This window comes from Vanacampus margaritifer, chromosome 9 (assembly GCF_051991255.1).
Source record: "Vanacampus margaritifer isolate UIUO_Vmar chromosome 9, RoL_Vmar_1.0, whole genome shotgun sequence".
NCBI classification, from domain to species: Eukaryota; Metazoa; Chordata; class Actinopteri; order Syngnathiformes; family Syngnathidae; genus Vanacampus; species Vanacampus margaritifer.
Genome location: NC_135440.1, coordinates 14,433,671 through 14,454,092, shown reverse-complemented (window position 1 = coordinate 14,454,092; position 20,422 = coordinate 14,433,671). Strand labels below are relative to the sequence as shown.

Sequence of the window (20,422 nt, the reverse complement as noted above, 5' to 3'; positions counted from 1 at the left end):
CATGTGGCCAGTGCAAAGACAGCAGAATGACAGTGACAGGAAATGCGCCGGGATTGCACATGAGACGTTTCAACTCCCTGGGCATCATGTGTTGGAAGCGTGCTATTTATAAACAGGTAGAATTCAAAGACAACAACTTTCTCTCTTACAGGTTTTCGCTGGGACTACCCTAATCTCTGAGAGTCCAAATCTTAAAACATGTCACTTGGTTGCTGAAAATCTCATTTCTGCTGTTCAAAAACTTTGCATGTGTTTACAGTTAAATACTTTTCTGACATTATTGCAGAGTCAGCATTTATTTGTAAGCATCTGTGTACAACTGCATCTAAATGGTAAGTGTGCAACATCTCTGGGGAAAAAAAAGCTGTATGTTGCTCTTAGTGTTTTTAATTGTTCTCACTTGCAGATAGTGGAGGGTATCTATCTACTCACAGGGAGTGAGCTGCAGAAAGGGGAGGAGCATCCCGAGGCTTCTGTTCCATATCTTATCTTAGACAATCACTGATCTAAAGAAATACACAGTTGATGAAGTCTGGGTCTTTTGGTACTTTTGTGTACAGTATACAAATGAACTATTCAATTAATCTAATATGCACGTTTTAGGAGTGTAGGAGGAAGCCCATGCAAGTGCAGGGAAAATAACCTAACCACACAGGAGTGATTCAAACCCTACCTCCCATGTGAGGCGGATGTGCTACCCACTAACGCACTGTGCTGCTGCACTTTAAACAATCCCTTAAATTAAAATGATGTATACCACTATAGCACTATGAATGCTCCTGGGCATTATGTTTTCTAAAATTAGGTCAAACTGAGGGATTAATGTGATTAAAGTAAACATAAGCAGATGCTTCCCACCCCGCATTAAAATCACAACCAAATAACCATAAGTTATTGTATATGGCACTCTTTGTGTTACCGTGCATGTCAGCATCCCCCATCCGTAAAGTGCACTTGCTCCATGGCCCATCCATGTTGTATTTGTTGGTAGCAACCTCAGCTAATTATTAATGTGCATGTGTGAAGGAGCAGGTTAAGCATTAAAGAGCATGTCAACAGTGCATACCTTATGCGGGGCTCGAAGCAGTCGGTGCACTCCAGCAATCTGATTGATGAGAGGAATATCTTCCCTGAATGTGTACACTGGAGGTCTGCTGGGCTCCGGGAAGTTAGTGCTGTTGAATGGATCAGTATCATCTAAGAATTGCACCCTGCACACAAACGTGGCCATGGTGTGTCCTCCATGCAAGGCCGGCTGATTGGGGGTCAAAACAGCGGACGCCTCGCGACAGAGCCTCCGGCGCAGGTTCCTCCGCAGCTGTCTCTTCTTATCCTACTCGGAGCGTCTCCATGCGGGGCACCCACCACCACCTCCACCTCCACCTTACACCACCCATGCACCAAGCCGGGACAGGGTCGTAGACACAGCCGGTGCAAGGAAGTCAAAATCCGGGGCTCTGTCTCTGTCTCGCGCTTTGTGTCTCTCTCTTATGCGGCATCCAGGAGTGTTGTGGTGCTGAAGCCGTTGAGGACTTCACTTCTTGGTCATTGCTCTAGAGAGCGATGCGCCAAGCACAAGCTGGAAGCAGAACACGGCTCATGTTACGAGCGTGGTGGCGCCCTCAAGGGGCCGTGATGAAAAGTACAGTTTGATGAAGACATCCCACGTAATAATAATGAGATGCACCACAAGAGCTGTGCTTTAAAACAAACAAAACAAACTAGTTTAACTGCAAATGTAATATAAGTTAGGTAATTTAATTATATAATAAAACGTGTTATTAAAGACTGCAACGCATCTTTTATAAACTTCCTGGTTATTAGTTTATTTGTTTTTAAAATTATTATTAATATGAATGCGTCCAAGCCGTCCATCAACACCAATTTTTTTTTTTAAATAAAGTCTAAATTTACAAATTTATTATAGTAACAGTACCTAGTTAGCTATCTTTTTAGCTAGCTAACTATAAAATGATGAGCAAATGAGATGACATCTAGTAAAGCGAGCCAGCTTGCTAAGGTAAAGCTAGCTGGCTAGCTAAGGTAAACCTAGTTAGCTAGCTAGGGAAAGCTAGCTAGCGTGATGTCATGTTCATCTTATTTCCTGCCCATCCTTTTATTTAGAAGACCCAATTCCTGTAAGTCTCTCTTCCAACCCACCTGTTGGCCTTTGTCAGTGCTTAGGCCTGTAGTTTTTCTCAATCACTTTGGTAAAGTGTTTTTCTCAAAACAATTGATGACCTGCAACAGCCAGCCTGTTGTTCAAAATCCTTAGTTCATCTCTCAAAATCAAATTAATTTGTCAATGAGCATGGCTAGTGCCATCAGAATGACAAGTCCTTGTTTCATTATGACAAATTATGTCAAAAATATCAGTGGTATGGTAGATAGATGGATGGACAAAGAGACAAACATATAAATAAACGGACAGAGAGAAATTCAATTTGCTTCCTCCTCTCACTTTTACGGTTGCCAGGTAACCCTGGTTTATACTCTAAGCCGTACATAAAAACAGTGGTGATTTGTGCTGAGACGATGATTACAGAAGCCTTGAAGGCCACCCTGTACAGTAAACACTATTAAAACGGAATGTTTCCCCATAGATTTTTACAAGTGCAATGACCCATCACTGTCAGATAAGACACTACTTAAGTTTCATGTGTGAGCTTCAAAAGGTGTCACACCTCCAAATTCATGCTCTCTGTCAATATGTAACAAAGAGTCGCTATATAGTCCCTCATTTACATCCCAGTGCAGTGCACCACCATAGCATCGCGTTATTGACACATGATGAAGCTCACAGTCCCCAACCCGGGCCTGGATGACAGGATACCGTCGCACCAGCAGCTGGACAAGCTGGAACAGGACGAGGCGGGGGATAGACCCAAATGGGAGAACAAGACACAGTATATGTTGACCTGCGTGGGCTTCTGTGTGGGTTTGGGAAATGTCTGGCGCTTCCCCTATTTGTGTCAAAGTCATGGAGGAGGTGAGTGAGGACTTCAGTAAGTTTTACTCCCATATATAATGTATTCTTTGTAATATTGCTTAATGGTTATTAAACTCTACTCTCTGAATTATAAACCATAAAATTTACTTGGGGAAAAAAAAAACATTAAAGGGGCTGCCGGAAGTGTCCTACATGTGACAACAATCTCGCACGCATATTCCTTACATGTTTGGTCTATGGGTTCGAGTGGCAAAGCTCTATTTTGTGCTCGATGAAAAATATCCAAGACGGCCCCCTTTTGGCAAAAACGACACGAACTTTTTTCGAGTGCCAAAGATATTTCAATGGCGACATTTTTTAATTGGCTTTAGTTTTTGAGATAACACCATTTTCCACAATTGATAATTAATGTACTTTTTGATTGTTACTACAAGTAGACCTTGTGGTTTTACATTTGTTTGCTGCTAATGTTGACAAATTTTCAAAAATTTTTGCTTGAATTTCCACATGAAATATGATTTGCATGTAGAAGGCCCTGCAATGATGATAGCCGTTTTTCATGATATTGCATCAAAATGGAAAGAATCATCATGTGTATGTGAATCTATACGAGTTTTACTTTTTTGAACTGAGCTGTTAAAATATGTATCCCCCCACACACACACACACACACACACACTTTATTGAGATGCACTTATATTCTTGCACGTCACATGGACGAACCAATTGTGTCACCATCCTGCTCGTTAACAAGCTACAGTCAAGCTCCACACAGATATAAAATTCATTGGTTATATAATATTGTTTATAGCCTACATTATAATATAGTGTATTTTAGATCATTTTATTGCATTATGTATATATGTTACCCTGAGAAATAAACACAGTAAAAGTTTTACAGCTCACACGGGCATGTTATTGTAGTCTGCATCTGTCTGAAATGATGTGTCCAAGAGGTGTTAAAACTGCTGAACCAGCAATACTATATCCTGAGTGGAAGATAAGTTTTTAAAAAAAATGTTATACTCTGTACAAAGGCTGGCATTCTTGTAAAAGTGCACGTGCTTTCTGGGTTGCAAAACAGGCTGTCTGCTTTTATGTTTGCTTGAGTCATTCAATGTCATCCGCTATATGACAGGATGTAAATAAAGATAACCGTTGGGAACTGTCTTCCACGCAGGGGCGTTTATGATCCCTTTTCTAATCCTGCTGGTTCTGGAGGGAATCCCTCTGCTGCATCTGGAGTTTGCCATCGGTCAGCGTTTGAGGGCAGGCAGTTTGGGGGTGTGGTCGTCTATTCATCCTTATTTGACCGGCATTGGTGAGCATCGTTTAGAATTTGTCGTAGCAGGCCTTAAAGGACGTTAATAAAAAAATGGCCACCTTTATTTGCAGGTATCGCCTCCATGTGTGTATCTCTGACCATCAGCCTGTACTACAACACCATCATTGCTTGGATTCTTTGGTACTTCTTCAATTCGTTTCAAGACCCTCTGCCTTGGAGCCACTGTCCAATGAATGAAAATTTAACAGGTATTTCACAGAATGTTAGTAAATGTTTGCATGAAATAAGTTATATATATAATTGCAGGCCTGGTCTCGGAGTGTGCAAGGAGCTCCCCAGTGGATTATTTCTGGTACAGGGAGACTCTGAACACAACTACAAGTATTATGGATGATGGCGGCATACAATGGTGGACTTTGTTAAGTCACATATGCGCCTGGACTGTGCTCTACATCTGCATCGTGCGTGGGATCGAGACGACTGGCAAGGTACTGCATACTTTCCTTTTAAATTGGACGAATAATGGGAAAATTAACTTTATAATGTTTACATACAAATAGTTGAATCTCTAGAGTGCTTTCCAAGTATGATTTTTATTTATTTATTTATTTTTAAATCTGCCTGTTTGAGAAAATGTGTCATCACAATCCACCTGAGTTAGATAATAACACCCATACACACTAAGGTTAGCATAGTTAATTAAAATTGAAAACATTTTAAAATAAAAGTAAAACTGAAAAAAAAAAAGTCAACCATAAACATTTCTTGACAATAATATGTTATATGTGACCTCACAAATCTAAACATGACATTCTAATTAATATTACATTTTTGGAATATGAGTTATGAAGCAAAATCCAGCCGTTTTTATCCATCTCGGGGGGGGGGACCATTTTGCCACTTGCTGTCGACTGAAGATGACATCACAGTTGCTCAGGGTTCAGGCAACGAGCAATCAGAGCTCACCTGTTTTATGAAGATGCGCTGTGATTGGTTGTTACCTGAGACCTGAGCAACATTGATGTCATTTTCATTCGACAGCAAGTGGCAAAATGGCCGCCTTCTGAGATGGATGAAAACGGTTGAATTTTGCTTCTTAACTTATATTCTCATATAACGCAATATTAACCTGAATACCGTATTTAGACTAGTGGGGTTGCATAGAACATATTGTCAAAATAAATAAATAAATGGGGTTGACTTCACCTTTAAACAAATACAAATAAAAACAAGAATGCTTTTAAAATAACAAAAACTAACTGAAACTACATTTTAAGTTTATAAATCTGACTAAAACTAATAACAATTATTAGGGGTGTGCCAAAAAATCTATTCTCATAAGAATCGCGATTCTCATTTAGTACGATTCAGCATCAATTTTAAATGTCCCCAAATCAATTTTATTACAATTATTACCTTTGTTTGTGTGTGCCTTTATTGAGAGCGCTGTTCATGTTGTACCCAATTTGGCCACTTAGGGGCAGGGTGGTTCCACGCGGTTTGATACACTGTTAAGTTGTAGCCACATTATAGAGTAGAAGGAAAAAGTCACGATCAAGTTATTCCAATAAAAGTTGTTTTTTTGCAGCGTGGAGCCGTTCTTTTGAGTGATAAAAGTGCCGCGAGTAGAGCACTAATTAGCATTAGCGAGTCACACTGGAGTAGATCATTACGATTCCTTGAACATCTTTAAATTGAAGCAAAAATCATTGTCAATCAAATCTTTGTGAATCAAAAATTGTTCCTAATCGAAAATCGATTTTGAATCGAATTGCGCACACAAAAATCGGAATTGAATCGAATCGTAAGACATTCAAAGATTCCCAACCCAAATAATTATAGTGAAAATGTCCTTAATTTTGGTCTTTGTCATCTAATTTCCTGAATGAGCTTGCAGGTTTGTTGTTTTAAATTGTGGGAAATCTATAATATCTCTCCTTGAGGCAACCAAAAGTGACATACTTTAAAAAATAAGAATAATAATGTTTTTTCTTCTTGTTCTTGTCAGGCTGTATATGTGACTTCCACTCTTCCGTATGTGGTGCTGACCATCTTTCTGGTCAGAGGTTTGACACTGAAGGGATCTTTGAGTGGACTCAAGTTTCTATTCACACCTGATGTAAGTTTTCCATGTTTACCCCTGATTGACTTTAGTGAAGAAATTATAATGCAAAAAATGATTCATGTGGGAAAACAAGAGTTCTTACAGGCACATTAAGAATCCAATTTAAACCAATTGTGTTCATATTTTCATTGGGGTCCGTTTTTAAATCCTTGCGTAAACCACGATCAAGTTCACGAATTGCTTCCAATCCGCAGCTGGCGGAGCTAGCTAACCCGTCGACATGGATGAACGCAGGTGCTCAGGTCTTCTACTCCTTCTCTCTGGCTTTTGGGGGCCTCATATCCTTCTCCAGCTACAACTCAGTACAGTGAGTCTAACGTTCGACAGCTTTCCAAAGCACGCACATACGCAAAAACGTCATCTTGTATGTGTTCATATGCTTTCAGTAACAACTGTGAACAGGACGCGGTGATCATCTCTATCATTAATGGCTTCACATCTGTGTTTGCCGCTACGGTCATCTATACGGTCATCGGCTTCAGGGCAACGCAACAATTTGATACCTGCATTAACGAGTGCTTATTATTCATCAAATGTCCTTTCTACGAGCTGAAACGTCTTATTTTACGCAATTTTGTTTTTTTACATTTCAGGAACATCCTGACGCTCCTCAACACGTTTGACCTTCCTGAGGGACACATCGTTGACAGCAACTACACGGAGGCTTTACAGCAACTCAATGCAACACATCCCGGTGTTATTCAAGGGCTGGAGTTGGGCATTTGTGATTTAAAAACATTTCTTAGTGAGGTAACAACGCAACTGTTCTCTTTATTTATATCTAAACAAAGGTGAAATACTAAAATTATGTAACCATGCCAACAGTTTATAAAGCCTACCTTATTGGTTACGGGATTTTTAAAATGTGTTTTTTTTTTTTAGAGTTTCAATTTTCAATAGCCAGGCAGTATCTGTTGACGTACTTGCTGCTAAATTGTGTCTGTTCTTTATTTTAGGGAGTTGAAGGTACGGGTTTGGCGTTCATCGTGTTCACAGAGTCCATCACCAAGATGCCCTTGTCCCCACTGTGGTCGGTCCTCTTCTTCGTCATGCTCTTCAGCCTCGGCCTATCGTCCATGTTTGGGAACATTGAAGGCGTTGTGGTACCTCTGCAAGACCTCAAGGTTTTTCCAAAGAAATGGCCCAAAGAAGCCGTCACCGGTAGGTCGCACACGAGTTTCACATGTTTAACAATGTGAGGGACTGTCGGTTATTTAAAAAAAAATTTGGTTCCACTTCCTCAGGTGTGACATGCGTGCTCTGTTGTCTGGTGGGCCTGATCTTTGTCCAAGGCTCAGGGAACTATTGGCTGTCTTTATTCGACACGTATGGAGGATCAATCCCACTGCTGGTCATCGGATTCTGTGAGATGATCTCAGTGGTTTACATATACGGGATAGACAGGTAATTAAAATGGTCTCTTTTTTTAAATTGCATTTCCACCTTACAAAATAACATTTTGCTGATGCATGTTTCATTATATGTTTTGTTTTCAGGTAACCCAACCAAATTACATTTTGTATAAAATCATACTACAATTACGGACGTTCAATACTACTTTTTTCCAGACCGAGATCAACTCGAGTAGTCACCAATACTGATACCAAGTACCGATACAACATATACATATAATTTCCCTAAAAAAACAATGACAGATATTAAAAAAAAAAAATCTTTAAAATTGTATAAAATGAATGGCAATTTTCTGTTCTTCTAATTTTCAGTTCCTGATCAACTTGAGTAGTCCTCGATGTTGATACCAAGTACCGATACCACTAGTCCTTTCGTTAAATATAATCCCCCCCCAAAAAACATATATATATATATTTTTTAAAACATCTTTAAAATTGTATGAAATGAATGGCTATTTTCTGTTCTTCTAATTTTCAGTTCCTGATCAACTTGAGTAGTCCTCGATGTTGATACCAAGTACCGATACCACTAGTCCTTTCGTTAAATATAACCCCCTCCCCCCCAAAAAAAACATATATATATATTTTTTAAAACATCTTTAAAATTGTATGAAATGAATGGCTATTTTCTGTTCTTCTAATTTAACAATTCCTGACCATAAAACTACCAAAAAGAAGCAGGCTGTTGCGAGTACCGATACCTTGAAATAAAGCGGGTATCGGCCCAATGCCGATACCTTTTATCGGTACGCACCCATTCTTAGTTTGTTTTTCTATTACAGTAGTGATGCTTATTACTTTTTTTTATATATTTTTTTAATAAAAAATCCTACAAATTTCTTAGTGGCATGGCAGACATAAAAACCAACAAAATATGTTCTTCTTCCTGTGGGCGTTAACAAAAATAACTCAGAAGCACTGGTATCAGTATGTGTATTTGTTAGGTACATTGATTCTGACTATGACATTGCCATGCATTTTTGTATGTTTATCTGCTCAGGTTCAATGAAGACATTGAGTTCATGATTGGACACAAGCCAAACATTTTCTGGCAGGCTACGTGGAGGTTCATCAGCCCGGTCATCATGATCTTTATCGTAATCTTTTACTTCATCACCAAAATTTCAGAAAAGCTCTTTTACAAAGCCTGGGATCCCGCATATGTACGTTTATCAACATCTGTTTGGAAGTATTATGAATAAGGGTCTTTTAGGCCATATGTAACTCATTTGTAATAATCACTGTTTTCAGGAGAAATTCCCAACTCTGGAGGAGAAGTCGTATCCACCGTGGATCTTTGTGATCATCTTCATCCTGGCAGGCATCCCCAGCCTTGCTATACCTCTCATTGCGCTTTTTAAATGTTTAAGGGCAAAGACGACAAAGAAGTCACAGCTAAGCATTGAAATAAACGGGAAGCCCAAATTGTCACTGACATAAAGGCTTTGTTTGAATCCGTTTTTCAAAACCAGATACTCATTTATTGTTTCCAGTAATCTGACAATGTGCATATTGTACAACTAAAATACAGTAGAGCTTTATGTTGTTGTAGCTATGTGGCCAGCAGGGGTCAGTATAGAGATTTGTTAAGTGTAAAGTATTTTTGAGGCGTGAGTACAGTAAAATAAATCTGTTGCCATTTAGCATGACTGTTGTTTATTTTCTGTATTTTTCCCCCAGCAACCATTAATCTTGTCTTGTTTATGTATTTTGTATTAAAAATGTTAAGTCCTTAATACTAGCTTGTGATGTTTTTAATGTGTACCATATAAAATATATGTTAATAAACTTTTGTGCACATTTTGTTGTATTTTTGGGGGATTTAACCATAATTTTAATTTGTCACGATTTGTTGACTGAGGAGAAAAGTAATATAATGATCTTTAAAGTACACATGCAATAATACATCGCACAAGTAATATGTCTGCTTCAATAAAAAGCAAAGCATGACCGTTTTTAATTTAAATTTCACGGCATTCCCCCCCCCCCCCCATTATTTTTAGAAATAAAGTCTTGAGACAGGGACTAGATCATCTAAGGCCACTTAACGCTATTGTATTTCTCCTCCTGGTATAAATTAACGATTTAGCTGAATATTAAATGAAGGCAAAGGCAAGCCTCTCATTAATTAACCAAGACATGAATGTATAATAATATATCTCTAATGCAAAAAAATACATGTGAAGAATAGCTCACCAGTGAACTACTAATGTTTCAAAAAACACATCCGTTTCATATGCTATCAAAATAAGCAATATTGTTGACCCCTATAGTAGGGATTAAAAAAAAATATTTTTATGTGAATTGTAAGGCGGGCACAGCAGCACCGTTTACATTAAAGTTTTGCTAAGTTTTCACCAAATGTTTTCTATTTATTTATGTATTTATTTTTCTGTCAACAACTAATTCACTAATCCATATCTTGCGCCAAAACGTTGGCCATATCGCTCACTCTCGCTCATGCATATTCAACGTTAACCCTGGAAAACCCAAGAACCCTTTTCTTCTTTGGAAAATTATGAATTATACATTAAATGACTGCTATAAGTTCACTGAACACCAAAATATATGTTTTTTCAATGTTTTTTTCAATTTATTCCCTAATTTAGGATTAGGGCTAAATTTCACCCTTTGGGATTTAGGGGTATCATTTCGAAAAATCAGAATAACAAAAACTGTTAGTAAACTATTTAGAATTTAAGAAAATAATCAATCAAATACACAGCTACATTGAACAATATTTTTTTTTTGTTTTATTTGTTGCATTTTAGCCATCTTGTCACCACCACTCTGGCTCATGTAAGTGCAATATTCATCCACTAGATGGCCCCATGCAGGGGTCAGAAGTGGCACTCTGGACTTTTGAAGTTAAATTTGTAAAAAAAAAAAAAAAGGTCTTTGTTATTTGAGTAGCAGAATTTATAGGGGCCAAATTTGACCCCGTGGGTTCTCCAGAATAAATACAGCAAGAATTTTGAGTCCCCAACGTTTGGTTTAGGTTTGAGAGGTTTTATGGCTTTAAATGTACATTTGAGTTGATTCTGTCAAAATTTTAAAAAATTAACATGTGCACAATAAAATTCCTGGTAGAATCATCTTCAGGATGCTAAATTAAAGGCTCAATTTTAGAAGACAGCGTACCTGACTTGTGCCATGTTTTTTTCAATTATTCCACTGGGCCACGAACAATCAAGGTCAAAACATTAAAAAAAAGTTACTTAGCAATTATGCTATTAGACCAATGATATTTAGTGTACAACATATTTTGATCATGGTTTAAAAGTTTTAGAAAGCTAGATTAAAGACTTTTAACGTTTATTATGTCCAGGGCCAGTTATAATGTCTCTGGGTCATTTTGACAGGGGCGTGTCGAATCACCGAAAACATGGAAATATAGCATGTAGTACAATATGCAGGTATATGTGCCTATGCGTGTGCGCACCCACATGTGTGCAGCCACACATTTGTGCTTTTTGTGGAGTGGGCGGCCGGTGACATTGTCCTCCCCCGCTGTCACGTGCTGTGGAATATGCTGGCTGCCTTTGTTGTCCCACTGCCTGTTCTGCTTTTCTGGCACTTTCATACAATGGTGCACTTGAGCACTGGGATGCTATTAAGCCTTTCAGACTACTACAGCTTGAATTCCAGCTCTCAGGAAAGACGAGCATCCCAATGTAGGATTCATGGCACAACATACATCATCAAGAAACAGCAGCAAGGATCGAGTGTAACACCGGAAACAAGGTGACTCGCCTAAGTTGGACTTTATCAGCTGCGTTTGGTTTGTTGACCGAGTTCCGTTCCAAAATAACTCATCAGACGAGCTGTTAGTGGTGACTACTTGATGTCAACCTCAAACACTTGAACAAAAGAGTTAACAAGTTTACCGCCTTCCACAGGAAATGTCCCAGCGAGCCGAGTCCTCCCAATGTGGCGGCGTTGTGGTGGAGTTCGAGCCTGACGACATCAGGAATGCGAGAGCCAAAAAAGCCAGGAGCATACCAGGTGAGCTCATCTTTGGAGAAAACGGAATGTATTGATCAGAATCAAAAACGTACCTCCATTCCATTTTTTTTATGCATTTCTTATAAGGTTCGGCGCTTATCTACCTCAAGGGGCCCAAGTTCCTCATCTATGTCAGTGGAGCGTTGTCAATGTGGGTAAGAATCCTCTCCTGCACACCAACACGCACACACATCTAGCAAAACACAAGGCAGCATCATTAAAGTTGTTTTTGTTTCCCTTATGTGGACATATCACCATCGATCAAATTGGAGATAATGAAAGCTAAAATGACTCAAATGGCAAGAACCGAGGCAGGTTAGGCAGACCGGAATGAACTGATCAGGCATGTCTTGACAATAATATATGTGACCTTACTAATCTAAACATGACATTCTGATTAATATTACACTTGTGGCGTATGAGTTATGAAGCAAAGTCCAGCTGTTTTTAATCCATCTCAGGGGGCGGCCATTTTGCTACTTGGTGTCGATGTTACTCAGGGAACGACCAATCAGAGCTCACCTGTTTTCTGAAGCTACGCCGTGATTGGTTGTCACCTGAGACCTGAGCAACATTGATGTCATTTTCACTCGACAGCAAGTGGCAAAATGGCTGCCCCCTGAGACGGATAAAAATGGCTGGATTTTGTTGCTTAACTCATATTCAACTAACACAATATTAACCAGAATACCATAGACTAGTGGGATTATTGTCAAAAGAAAAAAATGGGGGTTGACTTCCACTTTAAGTGCCTCAGTAGGTGCTGCTGTTTTGTTTAGCAACATAACATTTGGTGTTGTGGCTGGTCCGCCAATATTACAAACTACTATGGAATGTGATGTAGGACTGCGCTGGTGAAGGGAACCACACCACAGTAATGCATAGTATATTATTTTAAAATTGAAATTGTCACGTTAGCTGACTTGACTGTCGGTTTATGTTGTGTTAATCAGGGCGACCGAATGTGGCACTTTGCCATCTCCGTGTTCCTGATTGAGCTGTACGGACGTAACTTGCTGTTGACTGCTGTTTTTGGCTTGGTGGTGGCCGGCTCGGTGCTCCTGCTGGGAGCTTTGATCGGAGACTGGGTGGACCGCAATCCCAGGAACAAAGGTATGCGGGCAGCAATTTCACACCCACCTCAAAGTTTTAGCATGCATTACTGTGCATCAGACGAGCAGGTGATAAATCAGTGCATCTCAATCTCGAGGCTGGGCCGTGTGCTGGTAAATTGCATTCCCTTTCCGGCGTCTCGAGTGTAAATCACTTCCTGATTTGATTTCTACGCTCGGCGCGCGGTTCACAGTCACTGAAATCTGGTTTAAGTTAGCTTTCGTGAATGAAAAATATCATCCAGGCTCTGAGGTCTTATTTTTTGTGTGTCTTATTTCAGTTGCACATGCGTCTCTTTTCATCCAGAACATCTCAGTGACAATTTGTAGCATTGTGCTGATGTTGGTCTTCTCATATAAGCAAAGGATTGAGCAGATCTGGGATGGCTGGCTTACTGTGAGTACACCCGACATAATGACAGCATGTCCGTTCACTCATATTCAATAACGGCTAATGGCTGTGATATTGCTGCTGCTGTTGTTTCTGTGCTGTGAGCTTGTGGCTGCAATCCGTCAGTGCTTCCGTAATAACATGTCGCATCGCAAAACTTACACAAGGTAGTTTGTTATACGGTGGTGATCGTCCTGGCAGATGTGGCAAACCTTGCAAGCACCGCGCTGACCATTGCCATCCAGCGGGACTGGATCATAGTCATCACCGGCTACAACCGTGGCCACCTTGCCGGTAAGACGGCTCGTTCTCGCACGTGGTGACGGCGGGCAAGAAAGCATTAACCTCGGCCTCCCTGATCCTGACAAAAGGAATGAATGCCACCATGAGGCGGATAGATCAGGTGACGAACATCCTGGCGCCGCTTGCGGTGGGACAGGTCATGACCCTGGCTTCCAACGTAGTTGGGTGTGGCTTCATCCTGGGATGGAACCTCGTGTCTCTCATAGTGGAGTTCTTCTTCTTGTCGCGGGTGTACCGCATCGTCCCCGCTCTTTCCGTCAAACCGCCAACGGTGGAGGTGGACCAGGCCGATCTGCAAGGGATGGACAGGAGGGGATCGCAAGGTATGACGGTGGGATTTCATTTCAAATGCCTCCATGCTAGCTGAGCACGACGTGAGCTTCCATGCCGTAGTCACATCCGATACATCTAATTTATATCCATGTGTCGTTCCTACTGAAGTCAAATAATCCCTAAACATGTTTGTATAACATTTATGGCACTTAATTTTTAAAGTCTTTGAACACATATTTAAACAAACGCAATGAATAATAAAAAATTATTGTAGAATATTGACAATTCCGAGCTTACGTCACAAATCAAAATGGCGGCGATTTCGGTGAAAGCCTTCCACTCATTGAAAAACATTGGACTTTGGATCGTTGTAATTTGATTTGTGAGGATCATTTTGATTTCAAAATGTGATGAGATGCCGTTTGACTACTATAACAATCTGCCTGGTTTGTATGCAAGTCACAGGCAAAGGCAATACAGTACGCCATTTGTTTTCATAGTGTTAAGAAAGCATTTGCATTGCGTTGCATTGTGGAAATATCAGAAATGCGCAAATGTTTGGAATTGTCAATACATTAATGTAATGTAAACAACCCCGTTTTTCTCCAAACTAACAAACTGAATTTATCTCACAAGTTACATCAATAATCATGGAAAAAAATATGTACATTATAAAATAAACCTACTGTCGTTGCTTTTTTGTTCTTCTTCTTGTTCTTCCTGTTTCAAATTGACATCGTCTCAGTAAATTGTGTGCCACCGTCTGGTGGTCAAGAATGGAATTACATCCAAAATAGACAAGATCATATGTTTTTCCATTCACGGTCTGTCTTTTCATGGGGCTTGCCATACAAGAGACGTCAGATGGTCAATGAAGTCGGGGGTCCTTTTTCCCCCCGACTTCGCAACTCAAATGTACGAGTTCAAAGGGGTGTTCCAGTGCTCACTTTTTGGTATGACTTGGACGACCTCCCACTTTCCTCGAAGGCAGCATTAGAATGTAACAATTATTGTAATAATTATTAACTTTAACTGTGAAAAAAAAAAAAATGCAGGACCGTGAACCTAGAACCCGTGTTTGAAATGAGAAATTATTAGAAAGTATTAATATTAAATTATAAAATAAAAATTAAATTAAATGATAGAAATGATTATTATTACCATGTGAAAAATTGCACAAACATGCCCTATATATTGTCTGTTTATTATTTGTCATCAGGTGAAGGTCAAGTCGTTCAACCTCTGACAGAAAGCAACAGCGACGCGAGCCTTCACCTAAAAGAAATCACCTATCTCCCGCTGTGCTTCCGGAGGTTTCGCTGGCTTGTGAGCACCTGCAAGGACGGGTGGAGGTCCTACTATCAGCAGCCAGTCTTCCTGGCGGGGATGGGCCTGGCGTTCCTCTACACCACCGTACTGGGCTTTGATTGCATCACCACCGGCTACGCCTACACTCAGGGCATAAGCGGCTCCCTCCTCAGTCTGCTGATGGGCGTGTCGGCCATCACGGGGCTGATGGGCACCGTCATGTTTACGCGACTGAGGAAGACGTACGGTCTGATCAACACTGGCATCATCTCCAGCTGCATCCACCTGGGCTGCTTGCTCCTGTGTGTGTGCTCCGTCTTTGCCCCGGGCAGCCCCATGGATCTTAGCTTGCTCATACCCTACTTTACCTCGAACTCCTCCTCGGAGCTTGGAGGGATGGCGAGCCAAAGACAAAAACACACGTCTCCTCTGAGGGGAGGCAGCAATCAGCCGCTTCTCCCTGACCGCTCCTCTATCCACTGGACCAACAACACTGTACTTTTTGACAACGTGCCCTCCGGTAGCGCGCCAGAGTCTTACATCTCCATTATCCTCTTGTTCATGGGGGTCATCACGGCACGCATCGGTGAGCGGACAACAAAACAACACTCGGCATTCAGTGGATTTCATTTACTTTTATACAGTGCATCCACCAGTGTTTTCCCACTTGTTAAATGTCACTATCAATGCTCAATCTGTGTGCCAAACCTTCTGGTTAAATGCAACAACAACAACAAATCTCTTAACTACACTAAATTACTGTATAAGACAACTGGGTTTTGTCAAATGATGTCTGTTCTGTAGACGTAGCATCAATTTTATCCGAACTAAACTAGCAGTCCTCAAATAGGAGGGTGCATGATTATTTTTCATTTTATTTTTTGCTGTAATAGATTAGCGTAATTACTCATCCACTACAGTAGATGGCAGTGCTGCTCTCATTGTCAGTGTGCAAGGAGTATATTAGCACCTCTGCAGAAGGGTTACTTCAAGCAATTTTATAGCGAAATTATACTTTTTATAGTCGAGGGAGTTGGGGGGTGGGGGTGGGGGGGTGGTGAAAATATGTTATTTATCCTTGGGGGTTGGAGGGGGGGTAATAAAAAAATTATTGAGAAACGCTGCTCTATAATAATAATAATAATAATAATAATAATAATAATGCATGAGATTTATATAGCGCTTTTCTTTCTTGAAACATGGGAATGATATGGCAAAAAAAATAGTGCAGCACTTGCTGCAACCAGTAGAGGTGCTGTTTCAGCTAGTTTGCCATTGAAAGAAGAACTAAAATCTAATTTATTTATAGAGCACTTTAAAAACAATTATCACTCTGCTATACAAAGTGCTATACATGGGATAAAATAGCGCTGGTCCCCAACACCATTTTATTTTATTTTTTCCAAATGCGCTTATAATGGTTGTAAATTATATGTGAATTTTTGCTAATAGGTATAATAATCTTATGTAGCTAATAATATGTGGCTTCCATTTTCATACAAATGAAAGCAAAAAAAATTTTTTTTTGCTTCATAGTTTACAGTGATGTAAAATTGTATTGTATCATAATGAGAACCGTTCCCAATATTTTTCACTCTTGTCTAACTAATTGAGGTATCCAAAATAGCTTTCATTGTGATGCAGTAAGTAGGACAGTTCTATACCACTGCGGACTACAACCACAATAATAAAGAAATTGTGATCAATTCTTGCACTGTCAATCAAATCCGCACCTTATTTGTAAAGGCACTTTTGGATATTATTGTGGAAGTGATCATTATGATGTACACTGTTACGACTACAAATGAAGTTTTTCAAGGCCGGTGTCATTTGTGTTGCAGGTTTGTGGTCCTTTGACCTGACAGTCACCCAGCTGTTGCAGGAGAACATCTGTGAGTCCGAGCGAGGTGTTGTAAATGGGGTGCAGAGCTCTATGAATTACCTGATGGACCTGCTCCACTTCATAATGGTCATCTCTGCTCCACAGCCACAGCATTTTGGCATCCTAGTTCTCATTTCTGTGCTCTTCATCACCACTGGACACACTATGTACTTCCTGTATGCGCACAAAGCCAAGCGAAAACGTCGGCAGGACACCTAAAAGGGGAGACAAGGCCCGCAAATGCAAGCATGTGATGCTTTACCAGCGCCGAGTCCGCTCTGACCACGTGAAATGAATGTCTCCCTCCTGCTCTGTGACTTAGCCATTCATTTCGGCACACCGCAGTCAGAGTCTGTCTCACCTCAGCTGCTTCCTCCCTGCAGAGCCTGCATGTGATAAAGCAGCAAACCAGAACTCAGGTGCAATAGAATGGGAGCAACACAGTACCATGAATATGAATGGCCGCTATAAACGCAGCAATGAAACCTCCAGGGGAGATGTCCTAGTGGAATTTACAACAGTACTTCGTAAACCCCATAGGATTACTGCAAGGCTTTCAATGAACCTTTTAAAGCTTTCTCTGTGAAAGTGGATGGATGGTGACTTTTTTTTAACCTGCGCGCACAAAAGAACTGCTGTTGTGAGGAAAACACTACACTGAAAAAAGAAAAAAGAAGAAGACATACCCGGTACATTATACAAGACGTTACTGATCCACCCACTTGGAAATATTCCAATAAAGGAAAATAAAGGGAATTACACATGAGATCGTATGAAATAAAGCTGAAATAAAAGTAAGAAAGGCAGCTCCCATTTTAAGGGACAAAACATTTTCTTCACCAGATTCATTTTCCTGTGCAGGAATCAAGCAAACACTTGCCATATAAACTTAGTCACAAAACCTTTCTCCAATGGCTTGTGCATTTAAAATCTCGTATCATAGTGTTATGAAATATTTTTCAAAACGTTGTTGGTGGTGTTCAACCACACTTTCATATTTCAAATGAACTTACCATAACCTCACCTCAATAAACAGCAAGAAAAGAGTTGGGCAAATACCACTTTGGGATCATTTCCTGCTCCTCCATGTTTTCATATGGCCTCCATGTACATCCCACAACCAGCATCACCTCTGCAATATATTTGTATCACTGTGACCTCTTCATCTCGTGTTTTGTCACTGTTTATTTTAGACTGACATCCTCATCATAATAAACAATAAAGAATTATTCAAATGACATTTTGTCTTGACATAATGAATGTAGCAAAAATGTTTTTTTTTTTTAATCGATGTCTACAGTTGTAATGTGTAATTTATCATGGTAAAGAATGTACCACTTATATGGCACTGAGCAGCCAGAACTTTTACTATGTGGCAGTAAGTTCCAAATCATGCTCTATGATTATAATTAATTTTCATGCAACAGTACTTTTATCTGCTTATGTTGATTTATCTAGTCTACACTCGAAGTAGTTAGGAGCAGCGCCATACGTGTAATACAGAATGATGTAAAAGTCTCCATAATTTATCATTTAAAGTGTAAGAAAATATCCAGAGGTTAAAATATCCGGGTATCAGTGAAAAAGCGCAACAAGCAAAATGAGCTTTCATCACTTCCTCCTTCTTCCGCTGCAGGCCTGCAGCATCCCTGATGCTTTTCATGCTATTCCCTGATTAACGTGCACACACTAACAAGTCTGACTTTAGGCATTCTCACTTTGAAATTTGTTTACTTTGGAAACTGGGTCAGTGGTAGCACACGGAGGCTACAGTTGCCTCACTGAGAAACTGGGAAAAGGAGCACATCGGAGCAAATAGTGTAATTTGGAATTCAACCAATATTCTATGAAAGTATGCTTCTAAAATCATGCCGGAAAAAAATCCAAAGAGTAAACCCAGCACATAAGACATTAGAAAATATTGGGAGACTTACGCTAAGCAAGCATCAAGAACTCAAGTCTTCCTGTCCAGCAATGATGAGACGCTACGAAAGACTCACTAAAGACTTCATCTCCTTCGTCACTTCCCACCTCTTTTGGCTCCTACAGGCGTACTGATGAGGCCATCGCCCATGTCCTCCACTGTACAATTCACCCACCTGGACAATTGAAGGGGACATGCACGGTTGCACCAGGACATCGACACCAGAAGGTGCAGGTCCTGAGCCAAGAAAATCATCAAAGACATTGGCCACCCCAACGACAGACTGTTTCCGTCAGCTCCCCTCTGACAAGCGCCGCGGCTCCTGCAGGGCCAAGACACAGAGGATGAGGAAGAGCTTCTTTCTTACTGATGTCTACACTATCAATTCCTTATGTCATGTTGATCATAATGTATTATCATTTTCGCAGAATTAAGCAAATAAGAAAAGATAACAAGAGGTTGTTTAATTTCACACTTGGTAGGTAGGCAGGCGGGTGTGCAAAAAAAACAACTGTTAGCATACAAGCAATTATAAAGTCAATTTTCCATAATATGTACTGTACGCTTTAAGACTGCACATTTGTTAGTGTGCCTTGCTTGTGGAGTCAAAAAAAAGCACACACCAGATGAAAGTAGGTATACTCCTATTGTACTTCCTCAAACAACTCAAAGTGGAAAGATATAAGATAAGCAAGAGCAACTGAAATCATAGACCCTTTTTCATGTGTCACTTCAATGAGTCAGCACATTCGGGACACCAGCACAAATGAATGGCCTTGCAAGGACCCAGTCAAGCGTTCACTGCTGACTGCGAACAAATCGATAGAACGCTAAAAGATAAAATGGCCATATGGGAAAAATGAACGTCCTTGGTGACTCTATACGATGTAACATTCCTTTGATTTCACCGTAACTCGAAAGGTGATGATCATATAACAAGTTTCAATGAGTTTTACTATAAACAAGCACAATTACATCACTAATATGAGCACTATTTCTATTTCAAACATTGAGGGTTAAGAGGAATACTTTTAATTTTGTCCTCTTTGCGTGTTCCAAAAATATGAAGACAGATTTAATGTAAGAAAAAACACCTTTGCAAAAATGATTTAATAAAAAACAGAGATCTCTGGACATCGTGACAGACTCCAAACATCACGTAACAGGTGGAATTTTTAAACACGTTATACAACAGATTTGCAGCTGTGCCGGTCTCCAGACAAAATATACTTCTCCGGGTACTTTTCTCACAACAACATCTCATAAACAAATTCAATCAGATTTAAAGTGGCCGTGAGCGATGATGCCAACAGAGTCAGTGTGTGTGTGTTCGAAGCAGATTCGAAGGAATTTTTTTAGACCAAACAATTTACCAGCTTAAGTTAAGGTCAAATTATACTGAGTTCAACACTACCTCACATCTACAAAACATTTCGACATGGTTAATATAAA

General features: G+C 40.0%; 3 protein-coding genes across 5 annotated transcripts in view; 2 read left to right on the top strand and 1 right to left on the bottom strand.

Annotated features, from left to right (window-relative positions):
• fhod3b (formin homology 2 domain containing 3b) overlaps positions 1 to 11,762 on the bottom strand; it is a 98,160-nt gene extending 86,398 nt beyond the window's left edge. Inside the window, exons 1-2 of one of the 2 annotated variants that reach the window (XM_077575221.1) lie at positions 11,660 to 11,762; positions 1,067 to 1,579 (exon numbers count right to left, since the gene is read on the bottom strand). In XM_077575221.1, coding sequence (XP_077431347.1) covers positions 1,067 to 1,231 — 165 coding nt within the window. In that variant the 5' untranslated portion in view covers positions 1,232 to 1,579; positions 11,660 to 11,762. The remainder of the gene's footprint in view (positions 1 to 1,066; positions 1,580 to 11,659) is intronic. The other variant, XM_077575222.1, reaches the window with a different exon arrangement.
• On the top strand, positions 2,788 to 9,480 carry slc6a19b (solute carrier family 6 member 19b). The gene is made up of 12 exons (XM_077575607.1): positions 2,788 to 2,989; positions 4,131 to 4,271; positions 4,346 to 4,483; positions 4,542 to 4,723; positions 6,244 to 6,354; positions 6,555 to 6,667; positions 6,747 to 6,875; positions 6,954 to 7,110; positions 7,317 to 7,521; positions 7,605 to 7,764; positions 8,773 to 8,935; positions 9,024 to 9,480. The coding sequence occupies exons 1-12, from the start codon at positions 2,788 to 2,790 to the stop codon at positions 9,210 to 9,212; spliced, it is 1,890 nt and encodes a 629-aa protein (XP_077431733.1). The 3' UTR covers positions 9,213 to 9,480.
• On the top strand, positions 11,349 to 18,231 carry LOC144057537 (ferroportin). 2 transcript variants are annotated; one of them, XM_077575223.1, is made up of 9 exons: positions 11,349 to 11,516; positions 11,672 to 11,777; positions 11,865 to 11,932; positions 12,731 to 12,890; positions 13,171 to 13,286; positions 13,448 to 13,574; positions 13,652 to 13,906; positions 15,076 to 15,750; positions 17,006 to 18,231. In XM_077575223.1, the coding sequence occupies exons 2-9, from the start codon at positions 11,675 to 11,677 to the stop codon at positions 17,263 to 17,265; spliced, it is 1,764 nt and encodes a 587-aa protein (XP_077431349.1). In that variant the 5' UTR covers positions 11,349 to 11,516; positions 11,672 to 11,674; the 3' UTR covers positions 17,266 to 18,231. The 2 variants fall into 2 exon arrangements, with proteins under 2 accessions (XP_077431349.1, XP_077431350.1); XM_077575224.1 differs by lacking the exons at positions 11,349 to 11,516; positions 11,672 to 11,777 and having other exon boundaries at positions 11,877 to 11,928.
• The last annotated feature ends 2,191 nt before the right edge of the window (positions 18,232 to 20,422 follow it).